The sequence below is a fragment of the Nymphaea colorata genome, chromosome 3 (assembly GCF_008831285.2).
Source record: "Nymphaea colorata isolate Beijing-Zhang1983 chromosome 3, ASM883128v2, whole genome shotgun sequence".
Classification (NCBI taxonomy): Eukaryota; Viridiplantae; Streptophyta; class Magnoliopsida; order Nymphaeales; family Nymphaeaceae; genus Nymphaea; species Nymphaea colorata.
Window position 1 is genome coordinate 17492440 of NC_045140.1, and position 21897 is coordinate 17514336.

The 21897-nt window shown below is 37.5% G+C and overlaps 1 protein-coding gene across 2 annotated transcripts; it reads right to left on the reverse strand.

Moving 5' to 3' along the window:
* LOC116250145 (sister chromatid cohesion protein PDS5 homolog A-like) lies at nucleotides 1-20442 on the reverse strand. Of its 2 annotated transcripts, none has more exons than XM_031623586.1 (31): nucleotides 20067-20442; nucleotides 18569-18772; nucleotides 18213-18394; nucleotides 16920-17046; nucleotides 16612-16830; nucleotides 14874-15090; nucleotides 14626-14771; nucleotides 14373-14518; nucleotides 14157-14306; nucleotides 13993-14041; nucleotides 13716-13907; nucleotides 13413-13595; nucleotides 10969-11123; nucleotides 10764-10890; nucleotides 10477-10623; nucleotides 10321-10380; nucleotides 10115-10251; nucleotides 9883-10000; nucleotides 9596-9730; nucleotides 9157-9359; nucleotides 8546-8702; nucleotides 8276-8407; nucleotides 7151-7225; nucleotides 6348-7049; nucleotides 5316-5395; nucleotides 1391-1442; nucleotides 1225-1308; nucleotides 1066-1103; nucleotides 732-838; nucleotides 283-470; nucleotides 1-194 (listed from the first exon to the last, which is right to left on the reverse strand). In XM_031623586.1, the coding sequence occupies exons 1-31, from the start codon at nucleotides 20157-20159 to the stop codon at nucleotides 159-161; spliced, it is 4641 nt and encodes a 1546-aa protein (XP_031479446.1). In that variant the 5' UTR covers nucleotides 20160-20442; the 3' UTR covers nucleotides 1-158. The 2 variants fall into 2 exon arrangements, with proteins under 2 accessions (XP_031479446.1, XP_031479445.1); XM_031623585.1 differs by having other exon boundaries at nucleotides 6348-7058.
* Nucleotides 20443-21897: the final 1455 nt, after the last annotated feature.

Genomic DNA, 21897 nt, shown 5'->3' on the forward strand with positions numbered 1-21897 from the left:
TAATCATGTGAAGGAACCTCTTGATTATATAATTTATTTTAATGTACATTGTAATGTACAAACAGGAGCAGCCAGACAGAATCAATGCTGAGGAAAATGTTGATGAAGCATATTATTGCCTGATGCTAAAGTTTGCTGGAGGTGGGGTTTAACGCTCTTCAGTCTCCTTTGCTTACCCTGAGTTTCCAAGCAAGCTGCATTTGCAGAAGGACGGAATAATTTTTAGACATGTCAGATGGTCCGAATACAACGAGCGAAAAATTCATAATAAACTTCCCTTACCAGAGGTTCATCGTCGGAGTTGTCACCGCAAGCCTTTTTCTCATTGCCAGGATCTTCAACAGGTTGGGAGCCAGATAGATCAGGTGTGTTTTCCGCATCGAAAAGGTCATCCTCCTTTGCACCTGTTGGATCCTCAAAACTGCTCTCCACACCTGGCAGCTTAGCATGACGTTCAACTTCAACACCATCTGAAACGTAGGAATTTGGGAACTAAGATCCCACTAGCGGAAAGCACAAGCAGGTTATGTGATAGCCACCATCTAGCCGAGAAGAGACAATACACTTATTTTACTTTTTAACGAGATACTGGTAATGCAAAACGAAACGAGTGGACCTACTTTGCAACTGGTCCTACCAATGTAGAAAAGATGGAATCGACTGAAACCGTTGAACAGAAGAAAAACACCCTGAAAATAGTCGCTTAAGATCAATTATCAGAAATCACTCACCTCCACTGTCGGTCAGTTCATCTCTGCTCTCACCCGCACAAGATGGAAGACTTGTCCTGTTAGGTGATTTACGTGAAAGCTTGATTGAGTTGCAACGGTTTTCCTTCCTGCTAGAACGTTGACACATTAAAATTGCAATTAAGAGATGATGAGATCCTAAAAAGAAAGCAACCCAAGATGCAGAGTGTTGTACTTTCTCATTGTATTTTTTTTTCTTCCAGAAATATTGTCTTCTTTCTTAATTCTTTTTCTTTAACAGAATGAGAAACTTTCAAGCAGAATAAATCATGAAATTCAAGAACCAGGCAACAAGTTAGATGAGCCAGTAGCTTACCTTCTGCATAAGGTAGATGGACTTGGTGATGGTGCTTGCTGAAAGTAATGAATAAAAAAAAATTAAGATGATTAAGCATTGGACAATAATACAACCCCAAAAGAATTATCCTGAAAAATCAAATATAACAAATCTATGATTCTGGACTGAAAACAAGACCTTTGGCACATGAGAATCATCAATCCTCTCCCACTTCTCCTTTTCCAACTTAAGCATCTCAACATCTCCATCATCATAAAAGATCTTGGACAAACAAAAAACAACGCAACATTATTGGCCAGTTGTGAGTATTTTGACCGTTTGAAAAGACAGATATTTCGCTTACCAAATATTTCCTCTTCTTAGCATCGAAAGATTGTACAACACCTTCATAGAACCTGCACACAACAGAAACAAATGCAAAATAATTTTCAATATAACTGCATAGTTTCTGGGATTAAGACAATAATAACACAACTACACGAGAACATGCTTAATTTGTTAAAGTTCTATTTTGGCATAGGAAGGCCCCAGTTGCAACTGTTTCTTTTTTGGGCAGACAAAGCAATGACATCACAGATTTACAAACAAACTCAGCACACAATCTATAAAATGGTACAGCAAACATTGGCCTACAGGCAAAAACTGATGCAGTGGAGAAGAGGATTGCTCTTCTAACCCAAGGTCAACGTCCAAATTAAACTAGAAAAAATCGAAAGGAATGTGAAAAGGAACAGAAATAACTGGAAGGAAAGACCTCAAAGAAGATGCATTAATTCCAGGATAATCATAAATGAGGCTCAAACATTTTCATATAGCCAAAAAACGGATCCCTGGATCTAGATCCAAAACAAAGTAACAAGAAATAAAAACCTAAAATACTAGAACAGATAAATAAAATAATAAATAATACACAAATTGAAACTGAATCTTTTTTTTAATGCTCTTCAACTGCATCACAAACTTAATTAGTATTCCAATAAAATAGCCCCATTACATGCGATTGTTCTTATTCTAGACCCATATATTCCCTGCACTTGGTCTGTTATCGATGTAAGACAATTTCACCAACTGGCACTTTCAATTTCCCAGAAGTTCTTAATTTAACACAACTTACGTACCATGGTCTTATAGTAACACGGCAGGTTAAGCCAATAGCCAATAGATGTCAACTACATACTGAAGGAAGCTTTGGTGTTTATCATACCCAAACAGAAACTGGTGTCGAACCAATAAAGCATGCAAAGCAGCCATCAGATGTTTGACTGTCAGGAGTTTAGTTGAGTACCAATCAATTAGAACCTGATTGCTTGGGTCTGGTGGAAAAAGAACACAAACCATTTTGGGAATGGTTTTCCAACACCTCTTTTTCTCACCTTCTCACCTTTTCTATTCCCTTCTTCATTTTCTTCAAGGGTGGGAAAGCGACTTGAAAATTCAGTCCTATTTTGGGCCTGGTGTGTGTGTGTGTGTGTGTATATATATAGGTAGGAGGTGGATCCCTTCGGCCAGGAGGGATCCCCTCTCATCAAGACCACCCAATACATTTCAACAGGCAGCCTTTAATCATGTGCATGCTCCGATGAATACATTGGAGTGCATGTTGTGAGAGGCCGGAGGATTCCTCCAGATGTGTGTGTGTATGTAACACCACACGTTGAGAAGTTTAGTTCTATATTTAAAATTGTAAGGAATCTTGAAGGATTTACAAAAGAGGTTAGTTAAGTGATTTGGTTGTTTTAGTTCCTAGCCTTTTTTAGGCTGGAACCAAAGCTGTTAGAGGACAAGTTGGGAACCGCTAAATTGGGAGCCCGAACCCAGTGTGGAAATGTGCGGGTTATTATAGTGGTACCATAACTGGTTCAATGCTGGTTCAATGCTCAGACTTGTGGTTCCACACACATAGACATTTGTGCCTCTAGTGGGGCTGGACTGTAACACCCGATTTTGAGAAGTTTTTGTATCTAATATTGTGAAGAGTCTTAAGAGACTTATAAGTTAAGTGATAGATTGTTCTGGTTTCTAACATTTTCCAAACCTGGAACTGAAGTTGCTTAGAGTCGGGTCAAGATCTACCAAACCAAGAGCCCACGCCTGATGTGAGAGTGGGCCAAATTGTTATAGACACTATAATAACCCACACGACTCTCACACTAGGATGAGGCTCTTATACGACAGGTCCCAACTCGCCCCTTAGCAGCTTCGATTCAAGCATCAAAAAGACTAAAATTCAAAACAATCTATCATTTAACCAACCCCTTAATAGATCCCTCAAAATTCTTCACAATCTTGGATATAGGATTAAACTTTTCAATAGGGTATTACAAATTACTATATATATAACAAAGTGTTGTGATACATGCCGGTGAACATATAGGCCCTCACAAATATGATATAGAAAATAAAATATGCTCCTTCTATAAAATCTTTACAACATGTATACCCCAATTCCAATCAGATTTCATTGAGGAACCAGTACTTAGCATCATTGTCCGGACACAAGTATAATAATTTTTTGTTTTCAAGTATCAATCCAAACTGACTCTCATTACAGTAAATCCACTTAGAAAGTATAAGGTAACACCCACATCTGACCCGAATCCAACCACGTTAACATCCCTATGTTTGAACATCGTTCTCTTCAAGAGACATGCTAAACAGCAAGAAGATACAAGATATCTTCTCCAGATAATTGACATACAATATATTAGCACCTCTCTCTCTTTCTCCACAGTATTCATAAACCCCTATTCAACTAAATTCCTTCTCACAGTCACAATCTCAATTGCTTTGCAATTTAACTACCAGACACAAGGTTTTGAGTAGCAAATACAACAGCTAAAAAATTCATAATGCCATTTGATACATGATGACTCACCTTGTTGGAAAAATTGCCAAGTTTGACCAAGTCAACTTGGCAGGCAACAAACAAGTTAGAAAGCAAGGTGTCTTGTTAATCAACTTTCTCAAGCCAGTGGGCCAAAATATGACTCAGATAAGTCAACTTAGCTATGTCAAGCAAATTCTGAAAAGGATAAAGGGCATTTACTTACATAAAAATACCCAAATTCCCCTGAAGAAAAGAGCCACAGGGCATAGGATTCAAGGGAAGAGCGATGTGGGTATGGGCGAAGAGAGAGGGGCACATCATCATGGCTGCCCTAATGTCCTTCAGTACTTTTCACCAAGGAAGGGGCCGGCAGTGCTGCCTCATTTTTTTTTTTTTTTTGGTTTCGACTTTCAACCAAAGTCAGATAGGTGTGGGTATGAATGTGGGAGAAGATAAGCTGCAACGTCACATATATATATATATATATATATATATATATATATATCTGTGTATATGTGTGTGTATCACCTCAAAATTTTGGAGGCATGAAGGTTCCAGGAAGGGGAAGGGAAGCACAACTGCTACAAAATGGAGGGGGGCGGTACATAGGTGAGGTCTGCTAGGCTGGTAAACAATGCAGATTGTTGCCATGTTGCAGATGGGAGGAGGGTATTGGGCAAAGCTATGTGGGTTCCCCGGAGATCTCTCGATTCTCTCCTAAATTAAGGACGGGGCTACAATGTAAAGGAGTGTAAGGCTGCTGTAAAGCAGAAAATGTGGTAGAATGGTAAAGGGAGAGAATGAAGTACAAATAGGCACAGTTCCCCATAAATCAACTCTCTCTCTCTCTGTGTACCATAAACCAACTGTAAGTTTCAGGATGCTGTTTTGGAAAAGCTTTTTTCAATTTGGATTTTTTATTTCGTAACTGCATAAATTTTACATTATTATTTTATCAACATCGACTTGCAATGGACTTGAGAAATTTTACAAGAAAAAATTGCCGTATATAATTTTTTAGATCAGTTTTGGCTATTTTTCTGTTATCCATAGCTATTATAAACGTTAATCTAACAAGAAATTGCTCTTTACTATTTATGGTAACTTAGGATTCTTTTTCGATTTGTCTATTATGAAAATCATAAATTATGCTTTTATTGTTTTTCACCATGAAAGAAGTATAACCATGACTCATCTGTTAAGCCATCTGAGTCATCATGTGGGACATGCTTCATCCAAGACTAAGTCCAGAAATGCCAACCATGATGGAAACTACAATTAATAATTAAAATTTCTACACTACAATACAGATGTGGTGCTAAAATAAAGCTACAACCTAGCAAATTTCCATTGGTTTGGTACTATAAAACTTTACCTAGATGGCATGGGAAATAGAATGAACAAGAAAACCAAACATGTCAGAAAGAAAACAAAATCTTACTGTCTATCCATTGGCCACCAAACTTTTATTCTCCACCCAACTAACTCCGAGTTATCCTTGCTAGATTCTTCCAAAAGCCACTACAGAAAAGTAAACAAGAAATCTTCATGAGGCTCACAAGTCACAATTGTACTTGTAGAGAAATGAAACAAATAAAATGTCCATCGGCTGACAAACCAAATTAAGATCATTATGTTGATGTTTATGTCCATATTAGATTGTTAAACTTGAGGTTATTTCGAAAGAAGGCTTGAGAAACAACTCTCATAAACAGAATAACCATTCAATTATAACTTATCAACAATAGTAGAATGCACAATTTTTTGAACAAAAACAAGGAAAAATTCACCTTCTCCAACCTGTAACAAGAGCCTTTATGGCAAAGTTCACAGAACTTGCGGAACTGGATAATGTGTCATAGAAAGGATGAGTTCGCTAATGCACACTCACCTCACACAAGTACAGGGGCAGGTTCAGCATTTTTCAAAAGAACTTTGATACGAAGATATACACACACATATATGGGATTTTAGAACAGGATGTCTAGAAATACAATGTCTAGAGCGTTGTCTGAAGTTGTTTCAGATGAATCCAACCAGCCAGATGTATCGGTATTATTTTAAATTCAAGAAATTGCAATGAAATCACACTTTATCATATCACTATTTTATGTCTTAGAAGCATCGACTCATAAAAATCCAATTTACACAGTAAAATTATCCTGATTCATTTTTATGACATAGTTTTGGACATTCAAGTGCCTCTTTTCAGTCTGGTTCATCTGACATGACCTCAGCTGGCCGGAAGAGCCAGATGACAGCCCATGGATAGCATATTCCTGGAGATCATAATCTAGGGGTGCCATTTCTATACAGCTGCATTGGCACCCAACTCTGACTCAGTTGCAATGACTATATGTTGGTGACATAGCTACACACAATCAGTTTGAGTTAAAACTGTAAGACCACAAAAAAAAGACTTTAGATAAGACGCCATAGTATGTATAAGGACTTAGTTCTACAGAAAGCTTACCTGTTGTTTATCGTGATTCGCATCCCCATCAACATGGACATCACCCTTAAAGGTGAAACTGTGACCTTTTCTCGATGATAGTACTTTATTTTTTGCACGAGATGCTGGTCCTGAGTCTCCTGATAACTCCATACTCTTTATCGGTTCAACATCCATCCCGCCTGTAGTTAGTTCACCTTCCAAAATGCTGGAGTCACTATTAATATTGGATGACACTGATGTTGAAATACCCATAGTCTGAGACTTGAACCCTAGCTCTCTTTTGTTCTTCTTAAGCTTCAATGTGTGTGACATCATTGATGCATCAAACTCAGAAGCTTTTCTTTTATAACTAGTACCAAGGCCATATTCCCCCTTGAAAGTTTTTTTCATCTTCTTCCTTTGAGATAGAAGCACGGTCCCATTGTTCTTACTATCGTTCGTTTCTTCCTTCTTCAAAAATATGGAATCACTTTCAAGTTCAGGAGCTGCCATGCACACATCTCTGCGAAGATTTCCCATTCTCATTTCGTTCACCATACTCAACGTTTCTGAGTCTGTTTCTTGGTTTTTTATTTTATTTGACGCAGTATTGATGATTGGTTTCTTTTTCTTCAGTTTTTTAGACTTCAGCAATTTCATCATCTTCATCAGAGGCAATTCTTTTCCATCATCGTCACCAGCCTCAAAAATCTTCTCGTCCTTGACAGATGCAGACTTAACCTGCACGTTCTTAAAAGAACACAATATCAAGAAACATACATGTACATGTGTGTGTGTGTGCAAGAATAAGAGAGAAAGAGAGAGAGAGAGAGAGAGAGTACTTGCAAGCTCGATGATTTGAAATAGACAAACAGATCAACATTAGCCAACCAAGGAAGCTTAAACTCTTCATTGACCTAAACATAAAAGGTAATAGAATGTTAGCAACTCAAGGTCTCAGGTAAGGACACCACCAAATTGAATAAACTCCAAATTGCAATAAGTGAATATTCATTTCATCCCCTCACCTCCTGAACCCCCCAGTTTTCTCACAAACAGAAAGAAAGGCTAAACAAAACAAGAAGCGCTAAAGAAAAAGGGTGAAGCAAGAAAAGGAGAGAGAGTGAGAGACGTCTGTATGGATTTTATTCATACTTCATATATAGCATGGTTACAATGACCACTTTGACAAACAAGTATGACTGTTGAATTCAAGTTTAACTTTCAAGTTCAGTAGGCATATGCATCAGGACACTGAAAAGGATCCCAGTTTGAAAATTTTGCAGTGTTACAGTGTTACAGATTATCTTAAGTTGCAACAAAAATTAGCACCAAAAACTGAAGTCAAATGATAAGAGCTGGTGACACAGTTTAAATATAAATGTGACCATAGTAAATCCAAAATCTGAACACAACAAAGCTGTGAAAATAGAAAAGACATCTAAATGTCAATAAAATATATAACACATCTAAATGTCAAATAAAATATATAACACATCTAAATATCAAATAAAATATATAAGGAACAACGAATAGATGCCACCAACTATAAGTTATCTCATCAAGCACCTAAACAAATGCTCAATGCAAAAGTTCCATTATCCTATATACAATCATTCACAGAGTAGTGCCCTGCTTTTACTGGGAAAGGCATATATCCTGCCATTTATAAAACAGTCCTTGTTTATATACCAGGAAGAGTAAATACATATACAAATGACAAGACATTGCAGAAACGACTACCCATAGGCCACAAACAACCACATACGGCAACAATATCATCCAGAACAAGCATAACAGAAGCTTCAGTCATAGTCACCATTTAAAAGAAAAAAAAAACTTAGATACAGTAAAGAACAATTGAAACTAGGGTTACCCTAAAGGCGAAGATACATTAGTAAAATAGAAATACATGAAGCAGAAGTAGCAGAATCTGAAAGCAGTATATAATTTAGAAAGGAGCTCACATCATAGTTACTCTTGGTAATAGGGGTATAAAGCGCTGATGGCAGTGGAATTGATTGCATGAAGTCGTTATCTGGTTGGTTAGAGAGATTCCTGATAATGATAAGTCCAATCTCACATACTAGATGTGAATTCTGCAAGTATTTATGTAGAACTACAAATAAGAGACCATAAAAGGAAAGTAGACAGAAACAGAGTTTTGATATATTTTGGACTCCACTCTGTGGAGAACTTAATAACAGTCTGCATTATGAAATGAAGTATCAACCCACCTTTGACTTGTTTGAATCTACTACATCTTCAGACAGTTTGATACTTTTGAAGACTGAGACAATCGCACAAACTCTATTGTGCACCTCAGGGCACACAGTCTCCAACTTACCGTCAACATCTTGACATATGAACACAGAAAGAAATGCATATAACCTCCTGGAGAAAAAACAACAATCCAGTAAATAAAGACGAAAGTGACTCTGGTTCCTATCTCCCTGTTTCTATTCGTAACTGCAAGACTTTCCTATTCAAATTCTAGATGTAAGGCAGCGGATGCAACGCCTACAATTCACTATGATCAATTCCAGTTAGGATTTGTGGTAATTTTTTCGGCTCTAACACAGACTTGGACAACTATGGCCGAGATGCTATATGGACAACTAATCTCATGCGCTCAAAATCTAAAGCAATGAAGCATGAATATCATTTGAAACAACTCTAAGATGTAAAGGCTATTAGACAACTACAAAAAATTATCCCATATCATTGCAAATATTTGCATGTTCATGTCCAAACCTCACCATTAAGCAGACCTTTTAAAGATTATTAACTAAGACAACCTGGAGTAAAGATAGCGGTTACAAGTCAAGTCTGTGAAAGATCTCCATACCAGAAAATTGGCACAAAAGCTTCAGAACCAGGCCGTTCAACAATACTGGGGAATGAATTGTCATGTGCTAAAGCATGAACAAAATATGCCAAAATATATTCAGGATGATCTGATGGCAAGTTCTGGCCAGATGGTGCATAAAGCTTCCGAGATTTGGCTTCACGATAAAGCATCTCCACAATTTCAACTAGACGATGTCTGTACTGTAGAGTGAATTGTACAAATGAGAAAAAACTTATACACACCATCATGCACACTTACATATACAAATAATGTACACATATATGCTACACAAATATATGCATGTAAGCATGTATACATGTGTGAATTCCCATAGACAAAGGAATATGATATATCATCATCACTGCAAGAGATAGGGTACTCCAATATAAAAGATCAACCTAAAAGCTTTTGGTAAGAAGTCTTGAAGAGTATGGACCTCTTTGTATTCATGTTCGGGGATTCCATGCATGGCCAATGGAAGTGAAATAGCATACTTCACATCCACAAGCCGATCTTTTACATATTGGTGCACTTTAGCAAGAAACTGCTTCCTGACTTGTGGGTAAGTATCCTGCCATTTGTTATAAAAAAAAAAAATTAAGGGACAATCTGAAAATCAGAAGCCAAAACCCTGACAACCATTGATCTGAAAAGATATCACCAGCCACAACAAAAAACTGAGCACCTTATTCATACTAGTAAATTTCAAAAAGTGGAACACACCTGTGAAATTTTTATAGTAAAAAAGAAAACATCATTTGGAATTTTGTGGTCCCAGATCCTTGACAACCGCAGGATTGCTTTTGCAGAAGCAAGTCTAAGATGGGCTTTATCAACAATGCTGATGGAAAAACAAGAATGAGTAGTAAATTTCCATACCTGCATAAGTTGCAGACAATATGCAACATATATCCAACATGACATGCAAATAGTTTGAGAGATGAAGCCAGCAAACCTCGATTCCACAGTTTGGGACACTTCACCAAAAGAAAGTATATCTTTCAGCAACTTTAAGAGGTTTCCAATTCCAGTGCGCAGAAGAGCATCTTTAGTGGGTAGGTAACTCTTCACTAAGGTCTTAATAGCAAATATCTGCAGTTCTTTCAGACATTAATATGCTATGTCAATATGACAAAATAAAATATTCATAGCTAAACTAACCTTGAGCAAGCATTGTTTGCTTTGATTATCCCAGTCTGTTCCAGAAATATTTTCTACAACCTGGCAAAGGCCAAGTAACATACTCAGCCTGAGAAAGAATGCCAAGCAGAAACCAGAAAAGAACATCACATACAAGATTTAGTTGTCTGTGCATACACTGCAAGGCAAAATTCTGTTCGATAGAAACCCTACAATTTCCTCCTCCCTGGTTTCAAATATTGGCATGGCAATTTGTGCAATATAGCCCAAAGATTGCAATATGGCTGGTAGATGCTTTCCTTCATCTAGCATATCCACAAGATGCTGCACTTCAAGTATGAAACACCATCCCATATAAGAACCCAGAACATCATATTGCAAAAGAATGCTTGCATGTGGAACTCAAAAGCAATGTTCATGTCTGGCACAAGGTATACATGAATAGAAGTTAATAGAACACCAACCTTGTAAAGCAGTGAGAGTGACTTGAGGCCATCGCCAATTGTTATTGCAGCGAGAGCCTGGACAGAGTACTTTGCTTGCTTTCTTGTGCCTTCTATGCACAGTTTCTCTAACAGTAGGTCTACAGAGCTGAGATGAAATAAAGCATATCAAACCAGATCTCAAGTGATGATCTCACTCACAATTCTCAAAATGACTAGATAGTACCTGTCTAGTGTTGGAAGTTGACTTCTGATAGCTCCGCCAACCTTTGCAAGAACAAGCAGTATGCCTTCTTTGATTGTTTCATTATCATCTTTAAGAAGAAGGACTAGCTGTTCTTCCACCCCTCTAAAAATAGATGGAAAGAAACTTGCAAGAATCTGAAAAACAGAAAATCGATGAACAGTTATCCACCAATTTGACTGGAATCTGTTACTAAAGCACATTAGTCAGTTAACACCAAATCCAGAACTTACATGGCCACTTATCTCTGAACACATGAATGCAATAAAAACATTCTAGACCGTGTTAGTTTTTTGGGAAAGATAGAAAAAAATTGATGTGGCAAAGTAGCTGCCAAACTAGGCATTCTACTAATCAACCTGCCTGTTTGGGGATACCAGACAAATTTGCATTAACTGGCATTCAACCATAACAATGCCAGACACTCACAGAGAAGTCCATATAAACAAGTCAATCTCACCAGTTGGCTTTATGATGGCGGGGAGAAGACTGCATATAGAATCCTATTTAATCCACTCAATAATGTCAACCATCTCCCCCTCTCTGACATAAGTAAACACACAAATGTATGGTGCAAAAAATTTAAATTTAGAGTGCAGTAAACAAATTACAAATAGAACTTCTTCTAGAATTCCTTTCTTGTCAAGGTAGCCCACAATGTTGCCAATATCACAGGACTAGAAAAAAGCCAACAGTATCATCAACTCTACATTCAACGCTTGGAAAAACACAGAGTTCCCAAAAACCCAACAGTCAGCTACTCAGCTTTACCTAGAAAATCACTTAAAACCTACTTTCTCATGCCCCTTGAAAAAAGAGATCCACACTCTTTCTTGGGCCTCTCATGTAACAAACGTGGGGTTTAGGCAAACCATTTTCGCAACCACTCTATTGGCAGGTTCATATCATATGGAGATCAGACCTCTACAACACATCCAGGTCTGGATCATTCTTGAGACAAATTGATCGCAGATCAGATCCACCGTCAGGCCATTGCAGACCCAACCTGTTCAGCATAAGCATGCAATTTAGAGTCTTACACACCAAAAATAATTATTTTCCTCATAAGTTCAGTTTCTTGAAAATGTGTTCAAGGATATGTTAATTACAAAAATAACATTCATATTTCATCACCCCAACACTTGATTTTGCCTACAAGGGGCAATGTTGGGCACAAGTGTCTTGGACACCAGTACAAACTGTTGGATATGGTGAGCTTTAATAAATTACACACTAAAAGTGTATATACACATAAAGACAGTATTCTGTGTTTGCAATCCACTTTAAGCACTTACACATAATAGAAATAAAAGAACAAGAATAAAAGCAAATGGAAAGAAGGGAAAAAAATAAAAAGAAAGAATAAAGAAGAGCAAAAAGGAGACTTAGCCTTATGCCTTAACAGTTAACATATTAAAAGGGTCAAATAACTGGGAAATCAAGGCAAAAAAAAAAAGAAAAAGCAAAACAAAATATAAGAAACGCAAAAGAGAATTTCACCCTATGCCTTAACGCACTCAAAGGGGAATGGCCTATTTTTAGCCCCATATCAGCCTGCTCTCAGGAATGAGGGGGTGGGGGGGAGAGCTTGCACAGACAGACCATGAGAAGAAGAAGAAGAAGAAGAAATAAATGGAAAATTTTCTGGAAAAATACTTTCCTTTAATATAAAAGTCATATTTTAGATATATGCATGTCCAGTTCTTTAGATACCACATCCATCCTAAACATGTGATGTGCACCTATGCCTGTGTCAATGTCATGGTATGTCCGTCACTGACACATCATGCTTCTGGAAGTGTCAAAGTAACAGACAATTTTGCAACATTAAGGACCAAGCCAGCAATATTGCAATGACTTGATGGCAGCAAAAATCACAACTTTCAACTGCCTCATGCATGCTTGCAGCTAAAAGCATAGAAGCACCTCAATGTCTTTTCTAGGCATAGACATAATGAGAAATCTAAAATCCTGATGGTGATCCAATATCAAGGATTTATCTGCAATGGACCCAAGTAACACAACTTGAGAGTCTATGAATCTCCTCCCTCAAAAAGGCAATAACAAGGTAAGGTGAAAGAGCTTCCTTACTCAACAGGTATGCATGAAAAGAAAAAACAAACCACAATGTACATTAGCAAAAATGAACACTGGAAAGTTTCTAAACACTAATGGATATTGTATGACAACAAAAAGGAACTAATGCAGCCAAGACTAAAAGGACATCCTACATAGAAAAAAAAGCTTGGAGGAATACGTGTATCAGGAAACAATGCAAATAAAAGATCTACAGAAAGCGAGAAAGAAAAAGTAGTTGATAGTGCAGAACCGGTATCTGCTGTAAATTTAGATGCAAGAAAGTGAAACAGTTGTCTTTCCCCCAGCCTGATGATTTCAACAGATATAGAGTACAAAGTACAGCATACCATGAGGAAGCGCAAGCATGATGAGACAAGCTTTTCATTTCCAGCAGACTTGTGGAGAATAAGCTCATCAAGGATTTCCTCAATATGCTCCTTGTTGAAGAGAATAAGAGAACATTTGGTTGTTAATGTACCAAAGAAATCAAACAAAGGATGCCTATCTCCGAGGATCTTCAACAAGTCATCCTACAAAGTAGACAAAAAAGCCACATGGACATTGAATCATATACAATCACATTCAAACATGGTAAGAGATGAACTATCTGCTTCCATGATCTTTCTGAAGCACTAAAAAGGAATACTCACACGGCCTTTTAAAGCTTGTGCAGTACTAGTGCTAGTATCAAGAAGACTAGTTAGAATCTTCCAAACATTATTATCCTTCAACTGATTAAGGGTTTGAAAATCTTCTTCTGCTTTGGCAGGATCTTTAAATGACCGAGCCAGGGTCCTAATGCACCCTGAAGTTCTCTCTAGGATATCTGTAGTATCTTTATCCTGCAGAAAAATAAAGATTATGCCTTGTTAGAACTTAAGACATTTTGGCACTTCTGACATCCAATACTTAAAGAAGAAAAGATACCTGGTATTTCTTTCTAAGCGCCAGATACCGCTTCATTTCTTTCTGCAACCTGCAATCCAAGGAGAAACCCCCTGAAAATCCGGCCAAGACCTATCAAATACTAGAAAGTGGAAAATGGGCTTCTTAAAAAGAGCGACAAGAAGCATGACAATGAAAAGGCTAACCTTTGTTTCTGCAGAAAAGCTTGTTCAAGGGCCTTGATCTCAACTTTTTCAAACTCGGAGAAAGCTGCAATCCAGTTTCTCACTTTTACTTTAACTGAGACTTCAGTGGGCAACAACGAGTCTGATAAAAATTTCTCCACTGCTTCATATCTGCACAAATGGTACAACATGAAATATCGATGCCCAGAAACATAAAACAAAAAGTAATGCCCAGACCTCAAATCTTTGTCATAGAAACATCTTAGAATTTTCCCAGGAAGCCATCTATACTCATTTTGCTCAATCGAACCATCTGAAAACTTCAAGCATTGCAGTCGATACAGTTCCACCAGCCTCTCCAAAGTATACTTTTTGACAGTGATCTGAAAGTTACCTGAGGTCACTCATGCAATCTATTCAACAATACACATATTATACAGCCAAGAAATTTGAGGAAATGAATGTTTAAATAGAATAAAAAGAACAGTACAGATTTATCCCGAAGGCGCTCTGCAACAAACTTGATAGTCCCAATTGCAACAGACTCTAAACTATGTCCAGCAACATCACAAATTGCACCAACAACTTGTTCCCGAACACTTTCATCATAGTCTAACAACCGATCACAAAGGGCAGCTGGAAATGTCAACCCACCTCAAGGTCAATTGATGCATCCAATATAACTAGTTTGTTTGGCACATATATCAAAAAATAACCGACTCCAAATTTCTTTCTTACAGATAATCTCAGCAGCTTCAGGTCTGAAAGGATTAGATAGCAGGCAGCCTTTCATATGTCCGACAACAGCAGTTCGAATGTCAACCACTCTGTCTGTCAGCCTCTTAAGGAACTCTGAAAAAAGGGGCCGGAATGGCTCAGAGATTGTGCGACCAGGTAATGTAAACATCCATCCAAGCAGGTTTACTGATTTCAGCCTAACATCAGGTTCATTTGCCTGAAAAAGATTAAAACTTAATTACAAGGCCACACTTGTCCAATATCGAGGCATCTTTAGCTACAAACTGAAAATAAATAAATAACAAGGATTCTATGTCTCGTTTGGCAGGTTCGATCATGAAGTAATGTGAAAAATGAAGTAATTTCAACATAGAAAGGAGCTGAATCTTAAGAAAATACATGCATGTCAGTCTTGAACCTTCACTAGTCAAAAGTTCTTTTATTTCCAGGGCTCTACCTCATTTGCATATTACATCAGTACTCTCCAACTGCTGGAAAGGTACACACTGGCACAAACAACATACCATTTACTGCAACCAAGATGTTCCATTCTTATCAAGAAACCATTCGTGGAAACAAAATCTCATAAAAAGAACACCACATTTTACGAGGGGTAAAGGCATAATATGATAAAACAAGTCATAAACCACCAAAAGAAGAGCGCAAAAACTTCTCGACTTAAAAAAATAGTTTATTTAATTGTTCATCCAAAAGCACTAGAAGAACAAGAACAACTTCACTAACCTCAAATTAACATATAGACAAAAAAATTAGACAAATCTCAGCATAAATTACCATAATAATTCATGCTAAGTCCAAAATAATTAATCAAATACCCCGCCGGGGGGGTTGGTGTTGGTGGTGGGGAACATTATCAATATCTATGTGCATCATCTTGTCCCTTCCAATACACATTGTATCAGTCACTCGCCGTAATGATGCAAGGCCCCATAAGGGCCTTTACAGATGTCAGCCAATATGGGATTTATTTGAGCCATATTAGCCAGTAATAGCCAATTAAGTCATGTATCAACTAACATAAATAAATTAATAGTAGACAATTGAATTTATTTTTATTTTCAATTTACATAGTAATGAGCTACGATTCATACAAGCTGGTGCATATCAGCCGAAGGAGCTGTACCAGTGAACGCCTCAAGGCTCAAAATGATGTGGGATCCAACATTTAAATTGCTGGTGTATCCTCAAACTGTTTTTTGAATAGAACAGGTATAGAATATCATGTTTTAGGGGTTAAACTTGTCTGAATTTCACTGGGCATGTACATGGCTTGATTGTCATGGTCAATTTCACAAGCACCCTTCAAGTACGACAAACATTATACTATCAATAAAGTTTCAGTTATTGAATGAAGTCTAAATGGATGAAATATCATAAAATTCAAGCATTGGAGTTCAAGATCCAAGCATCCAAGAAGAAACATATCCTGTATATTTTCAGTATAAAAATACAAGATTTTTACAGGCACAAGCGCATTACACATGGATTTCATATAATGATAAATCACAACTTACAATATAACTCAGTGCAGCATAATATCCAACTGTTTACACCAACCAAATAAGATCCGGGCTAAGATGAAACTTCATAATCTTTATCAATCTCACGTAAAACATCCAATCCATATAGAAATAGCAAATCATCTAACAGACAAGTAGGAAAATCTTGGAAATAACTCACATAAGAAATCAAAGCACAAGATGATAAAAGAAAGTACCAGCAGTTCTTCTAGCATGTAAGGAGTAACTCCACGTAAGAATTGAGGAGAACAACGATAAATATCATAAATAATTTCATGATGATTAAAACAACTACTTTGAGAACGAGCATTCCTTGAGATTGCTGATATAAGGAACTGATTTATGTATGGCTCAAGCTTGCCAGCACACTGTTCAATGACACTAATAGCCAGTTCTTGTCCAGCTGAAGATATATCCTGGAGTCCACAAATTCCATTAGTATTTAAGAGACATCAGATGTGCGAGACCAACCATGACCACAAGCAAAAATGTGTGCACAACATACACTTTCATGTTGACCAAGCGCAGATAATAAAGCAAGTAATAGATCCTCCTGGACATCCTCACTTTCATCAACTAGGAGAACCATAATTGTCTGCATTGATATAAGGACAGCTTCTGGATGCTCATTACTGCACATGCAAAATATCCATCAAAAACATGTGACAAAGTCAATGGTTCAACAATCAAGTATCAACAGAGCTCCAATAACCTAAGCTCTGAAAATGGCTCACAACAAGTACTATCCATCTGTTGTGATGCGACTATGTGAGTGCATGCAAACCCAGAAAAAATCGTGAACAGGGATATTTTTCTCCAATGTTTCTGTAGGGCTTTCTCAACCTTTCAGCCATATGTGTCACATGCTAAATTTTTTCTTCTACTTTTGCTGCTTCATCATTTTGCAATAGCAATGATGTTCCTCGTGCACGCTACCAGAAACGTGAAAAGAAAACATAATTTAACCCCCCATCATAATTTAACCCCATTGTATGTGTATGGGAACATAAGCATGTTTGAGAGTATATGTGCACATGCACACAGATAAGAGAGAGAGGGAGAGAGCATGAAGTATAAAGACATGCAAAAAGAATACAGAATTCTGACTAAGGGTTGATTTCAAAATAATATGCCAATTCATGCAACTAAATCATGTTCTTTTTTTAGGTAGTTGTGCCACTAGTCAGAATGGTTCAAACAGTCAAGGCAATTAAACAACAAACTTGATGGCAATTTCCATAAATAAGACATGCATGAGGCATGATGCATCTGTTAGAACACCATTTCAGAAGAAATGTGATCCTTGTTCAGAATCTTTTCATTGAGAAAGGGTGACAGAGTCTTTTCGGAACCCATTGCTTATAGGTGTGCATGTTTGCATGCTTATAGACATGCCCAATACATAATCACATACTTTGATTTGTTGATTCAGTTGTCAAACTTTGGTATTTGGCCAGTAAAAGAAAGCATCCATAGACATATGAGATGACACTACTGAAAACTGCTTAAACTGTTAATGTGGACCCACCATGCTGATTAGCCATTTGGCATAACTGCCTTCTCAAGCTTACTGATTTTGACACACTTTACTGCACCAGCATTACCCTTTAATTTCAGTGGGGATTATGGGCCTAACACAACAAGTACAAAATGGAAAAGAGATAAACATCAAAACATCACAAATGCAATCTGCTAACCAATTAACAATAACAGCCTTAGCAAGTCATGCACAAGAACACAAATGTAGCAATGAATGCTTATTGGTAATTCAGAAACTAAAAGATTTCACAGAAAATACCTGGCAATAGAGAGAAATGTACTGAACATTTCATTCACTAGATCGTTGCATTCAAGATCCAACATGACAACACAGGACCTATATTTAGCAAGAGTCTCCAGAATAGCAATCATTCTCCCAAAAGAAGGACTATTTATCTCATCTAAACTGCTAAAGGTCCCCACAATTACACGAAATGCGTCCTGCAGAAATGTAACATAACTAAGATCAGTGGAGCTAATCCCAATGTCAGCTGTTCAGTTTGAGCATGGGTTTTGTCAAACTCCTGTGGCGTAAGCATGCCATTAATATATGCAGTTGACCTTGAGATCTCCAACGACCAGTTTACCATTAACTTTCAATGCTAACAAACTTACCCTTAACACATCGTCATTGTATGGAGGCACTGGTGCTGTTATCCTCATTATCTCACAAATGCAAGCCGATACCAGAAGTCTGACATCCCTATCTTGCTGGGCCAGAAGCTCAGCCTTTGCTACTGCATCAGCACATGATTGCACAGCCACCAACAGTGATTTTGGTGGTGATTGGTCAATCTCAGACAGGCAATTTGTGGCTTGCTACACAACATGACATGCATAAGATAAAGGATCAAGTGAGGCCGGATTTACATATTCCAAATACAAGTTAACATATGTCATTGTAAAACTGCATGTTGTTATGAACATACAGCTGGACATTTTCATGATTCACAACAATACTGATAATTGAAGTGGATACCTACCTATCTCCTGGTTAACCAAAAGTACGCATCACTTTCACTTAAGGTTCACGAAAGCAAAATGATCAAAAGTGAATACTTAATGAGGATAATAAACTAATGTTGATGGAATTTTATTAGCTATCGCCTGAGACAAAAGAAAGACCACAGTTACCAGGGTACGAACTTGAACCGTAAAACAAAAAAGGTATGCATATTCATGTGAATGGACAACTAACATCATGCTTGAAAGTGGAACATTCTTCAGTCACATATCGCGAGGAGTCATACACATCCCAATTGGACAAACAATTTCCATGAGAAAGGTCAGATTTTCTTTTAACGGGTAAATATGTAAGACAGAGCATAAAAAACTAAAAGACCAATTACTAAACCTCAAAAGGAACTTGCTGGCTTTAATGCAAATAATTTTGTACAATAGATGCTTCTCGAAAACCTATGACATCGGCAAATGGGTAAAGAAACAAATCCGATGGACTTCCGCTTGTACACTGCAAATACAGATAGAAGTATGTATATGCATGTAAAGCAGTGCTCCTGGCCCTTTAACTTTCAACAAAGATAAAAGCCAGAAGCCTATAACACATATATTTGATTCCAAGCAGATATTGATTTGGTCATACCAACAGGTAGTTCTTGGAACAGCCCAGAAAAAAATTTAAATTCGTTCCTTATACATGATTTTGTTATTTTACCCAAAAAGGACGAAAGCAACCTTTTCTTCCACGTGAAAAAGAGAATACCATAATATCAGCAGAACGTTCTGAAAGGGCTCTGGATAAAAGGAGCATTACGAGGGAATGTCAAAAGAACAAAAGGAATTTATCGAGGACGCCATAACAAGCACCAAAAGAAGAAGAAAAAAAGATGAAGCAAACATAGAGAATCAATCATTCGTGTTTCGAAAAAGAAAACGACGGATTAGAAAGAAGAATTCCCGTCCCCAGCAAAGACAAGCATGGAGATGGTACTGCAGAATAACGAGTTAACCTAATCGACTGAAAAAAACATATGAAATTGGGAATGCGCCAGACACAATTTCGGCTACGCCGCGGGCGATGAGCGAAAGGACGACTCAGAAAGACGCAGAATTCGATCGAGGGAGAGTCCAGTAAGAATGTCGAAACCCTCACCTTAAGGAGCTTCACGAGGGAATCCTTCGAGTGGGGAAGGTTCGCGAGCTTCGACCCGATTTCCTTGAGCGCCTGCCGAAGATTCTGCGCCATGACCTCCCTTCCTTTCCGCTTCCTCTTGGTAACTCCCGACACGAGTCTGAAGTCACAGTCCGTCTCCTTCCGCCATTACTGAGACGCGGGAACCAAAGCCCGGACCACAGACGAGAGACAGAGACCGAACCTCTACGGAATCGAAAGGCGGAATTCAATCCAACTGAATCAGGCGCGATCGCAGACGCTGGGGTTCCTTAAGTAGAGCGAGAAACGAACGACGAAAAATGGCAGAAAGAAGGGTTGAATTCCACAAGCGCCCTAATTCAACGGAGTCCATCGCAGGTGCTGCCGGTCCGTCAGAAACTGAGGTGACGTGTTTTTAAAGCCAAATTTCGAAAATAACCTTTTCCCAGATGGAAACTTTGATGGACTAGTTCAATCTTAGCAGATCCTACCACTCCAAGTTGTACTAAAATAGCAGTAAACTCTTGTAAATAAATCGGATTAAGTTTCATAAAAAGGCCGTTGGATAGCAGGAAGAATATTATGTTCTAATTCAAAAACATGCCCTTCCAAAAAAAATGATTATGCATGTTAATTATAGATTTTTCAATCAAACGTTAAACAAAGAAATAAAAAGACTGTATTCTTTGAACATGTGTTTGAAGAACACAATGTTTTACTTATCAAGTATGGGTTTTTGTTGGCCCACCAAGTTGGTTTACAATAATGTATGTTCTAATAAAATTTGAGATTTACATTATCATGTCCATTTCAGCTAACAAACTCAACCCAACTTAGGAGCCAGTAGAGCAATAAATATTTGGTTAAAAGACATTAATATTTAGATTGAAGCTTTTAAGAAGAAACAAGTGTGTAAATAAGTAAATGTTTGCAAGATATGAATAGATAACCGCCCACTATTGACAAGTAAGTTTGTATTAAGAGATTTAAAGTGAAGCTGGTTATATATACTCCTCCGTGCACAAAAAAATTATACATCTAGATGTAAAGACCAGAATACCTTCGATTAATAAAAATGATATATAAAGGCAGAAGAAAATATAGTGAAAAAGATAAATGTCCAAAAAAAATTCAAAAATCCCTATAAAGTGATCATTAGAAAGGCAAACTTTAAAAAGTTGTTCACCCAAAAAAAAGAAAAAAGTTTGCTAGCACCCTTGGAGACGTTAGGGGTATGTTTGTCAATTGAAAAACTTAGTAGGTTTATGCAATCGGGTACCCAATACCCATTCCCTTTGTTTTGCTGTAAACGGGTCGGGTCCGATAGATTATAATGTGTTTGAAATCCGAACCAAGTCATGCAGCGAAAATGAATAAAACGGTCGTAACGGATCCGATCCATTTGCAAACGGAAATCAATGGAGCAGCGCACTGCTTTCAAGCCGTGGCAGCCAATTCTGCATCAACGTCGACGAAGGAGAAACAAGTTTCATCTAAAACTTATGCAACAGCCGAATGCATTGAAAACAGAGGCAAAATCATGGAATTTATTTAGGGGTGATATCATTACTTAATAAAAAAATCCGAATGAAGTAATATAAATATTTTGTTTAAAATGTATGTCTTTGATTACATATTTTAATTGCCCTCAAGTGCATATAATTACAACAGGTCTTACAGGAGCCTTCGGTTAGAAAAACACCATGTTCTTGGAACGCATGTTTATGTAACACATATTTTATAATACCATGCTTTGTTTTCTTTCAGAAACATGGTATGATCATGTCTACGTTTGATTATTAATTTAATGGCATTCATAATCACATCAAGT

Excerpts from the sequence above, each read along its gene's own strand:
- LOC116250145 (XM_031623585.1), bottom strand. The coding sequence starts at position 20,159 with ATGGCGCAGAATCTTCGGCAGGCGCTCAAGGAAATCGGGTCGAAGCTC. Across the intron at positions 9,731-9,882 it reads TTACTATAAAAATTTCACAG|GATACTTACCCACAAGTCAG; the intron begins GTGTGTTCCACT and ends AACAAATGGCAG. Across the intron at positions 8,408-8,545 it reads TAGATTCAAACAAGTCAAAG|AATTCACATCTAGTATGTGA; the intron begins GTGGGTTGATAC and ends AAATACTTGCAG.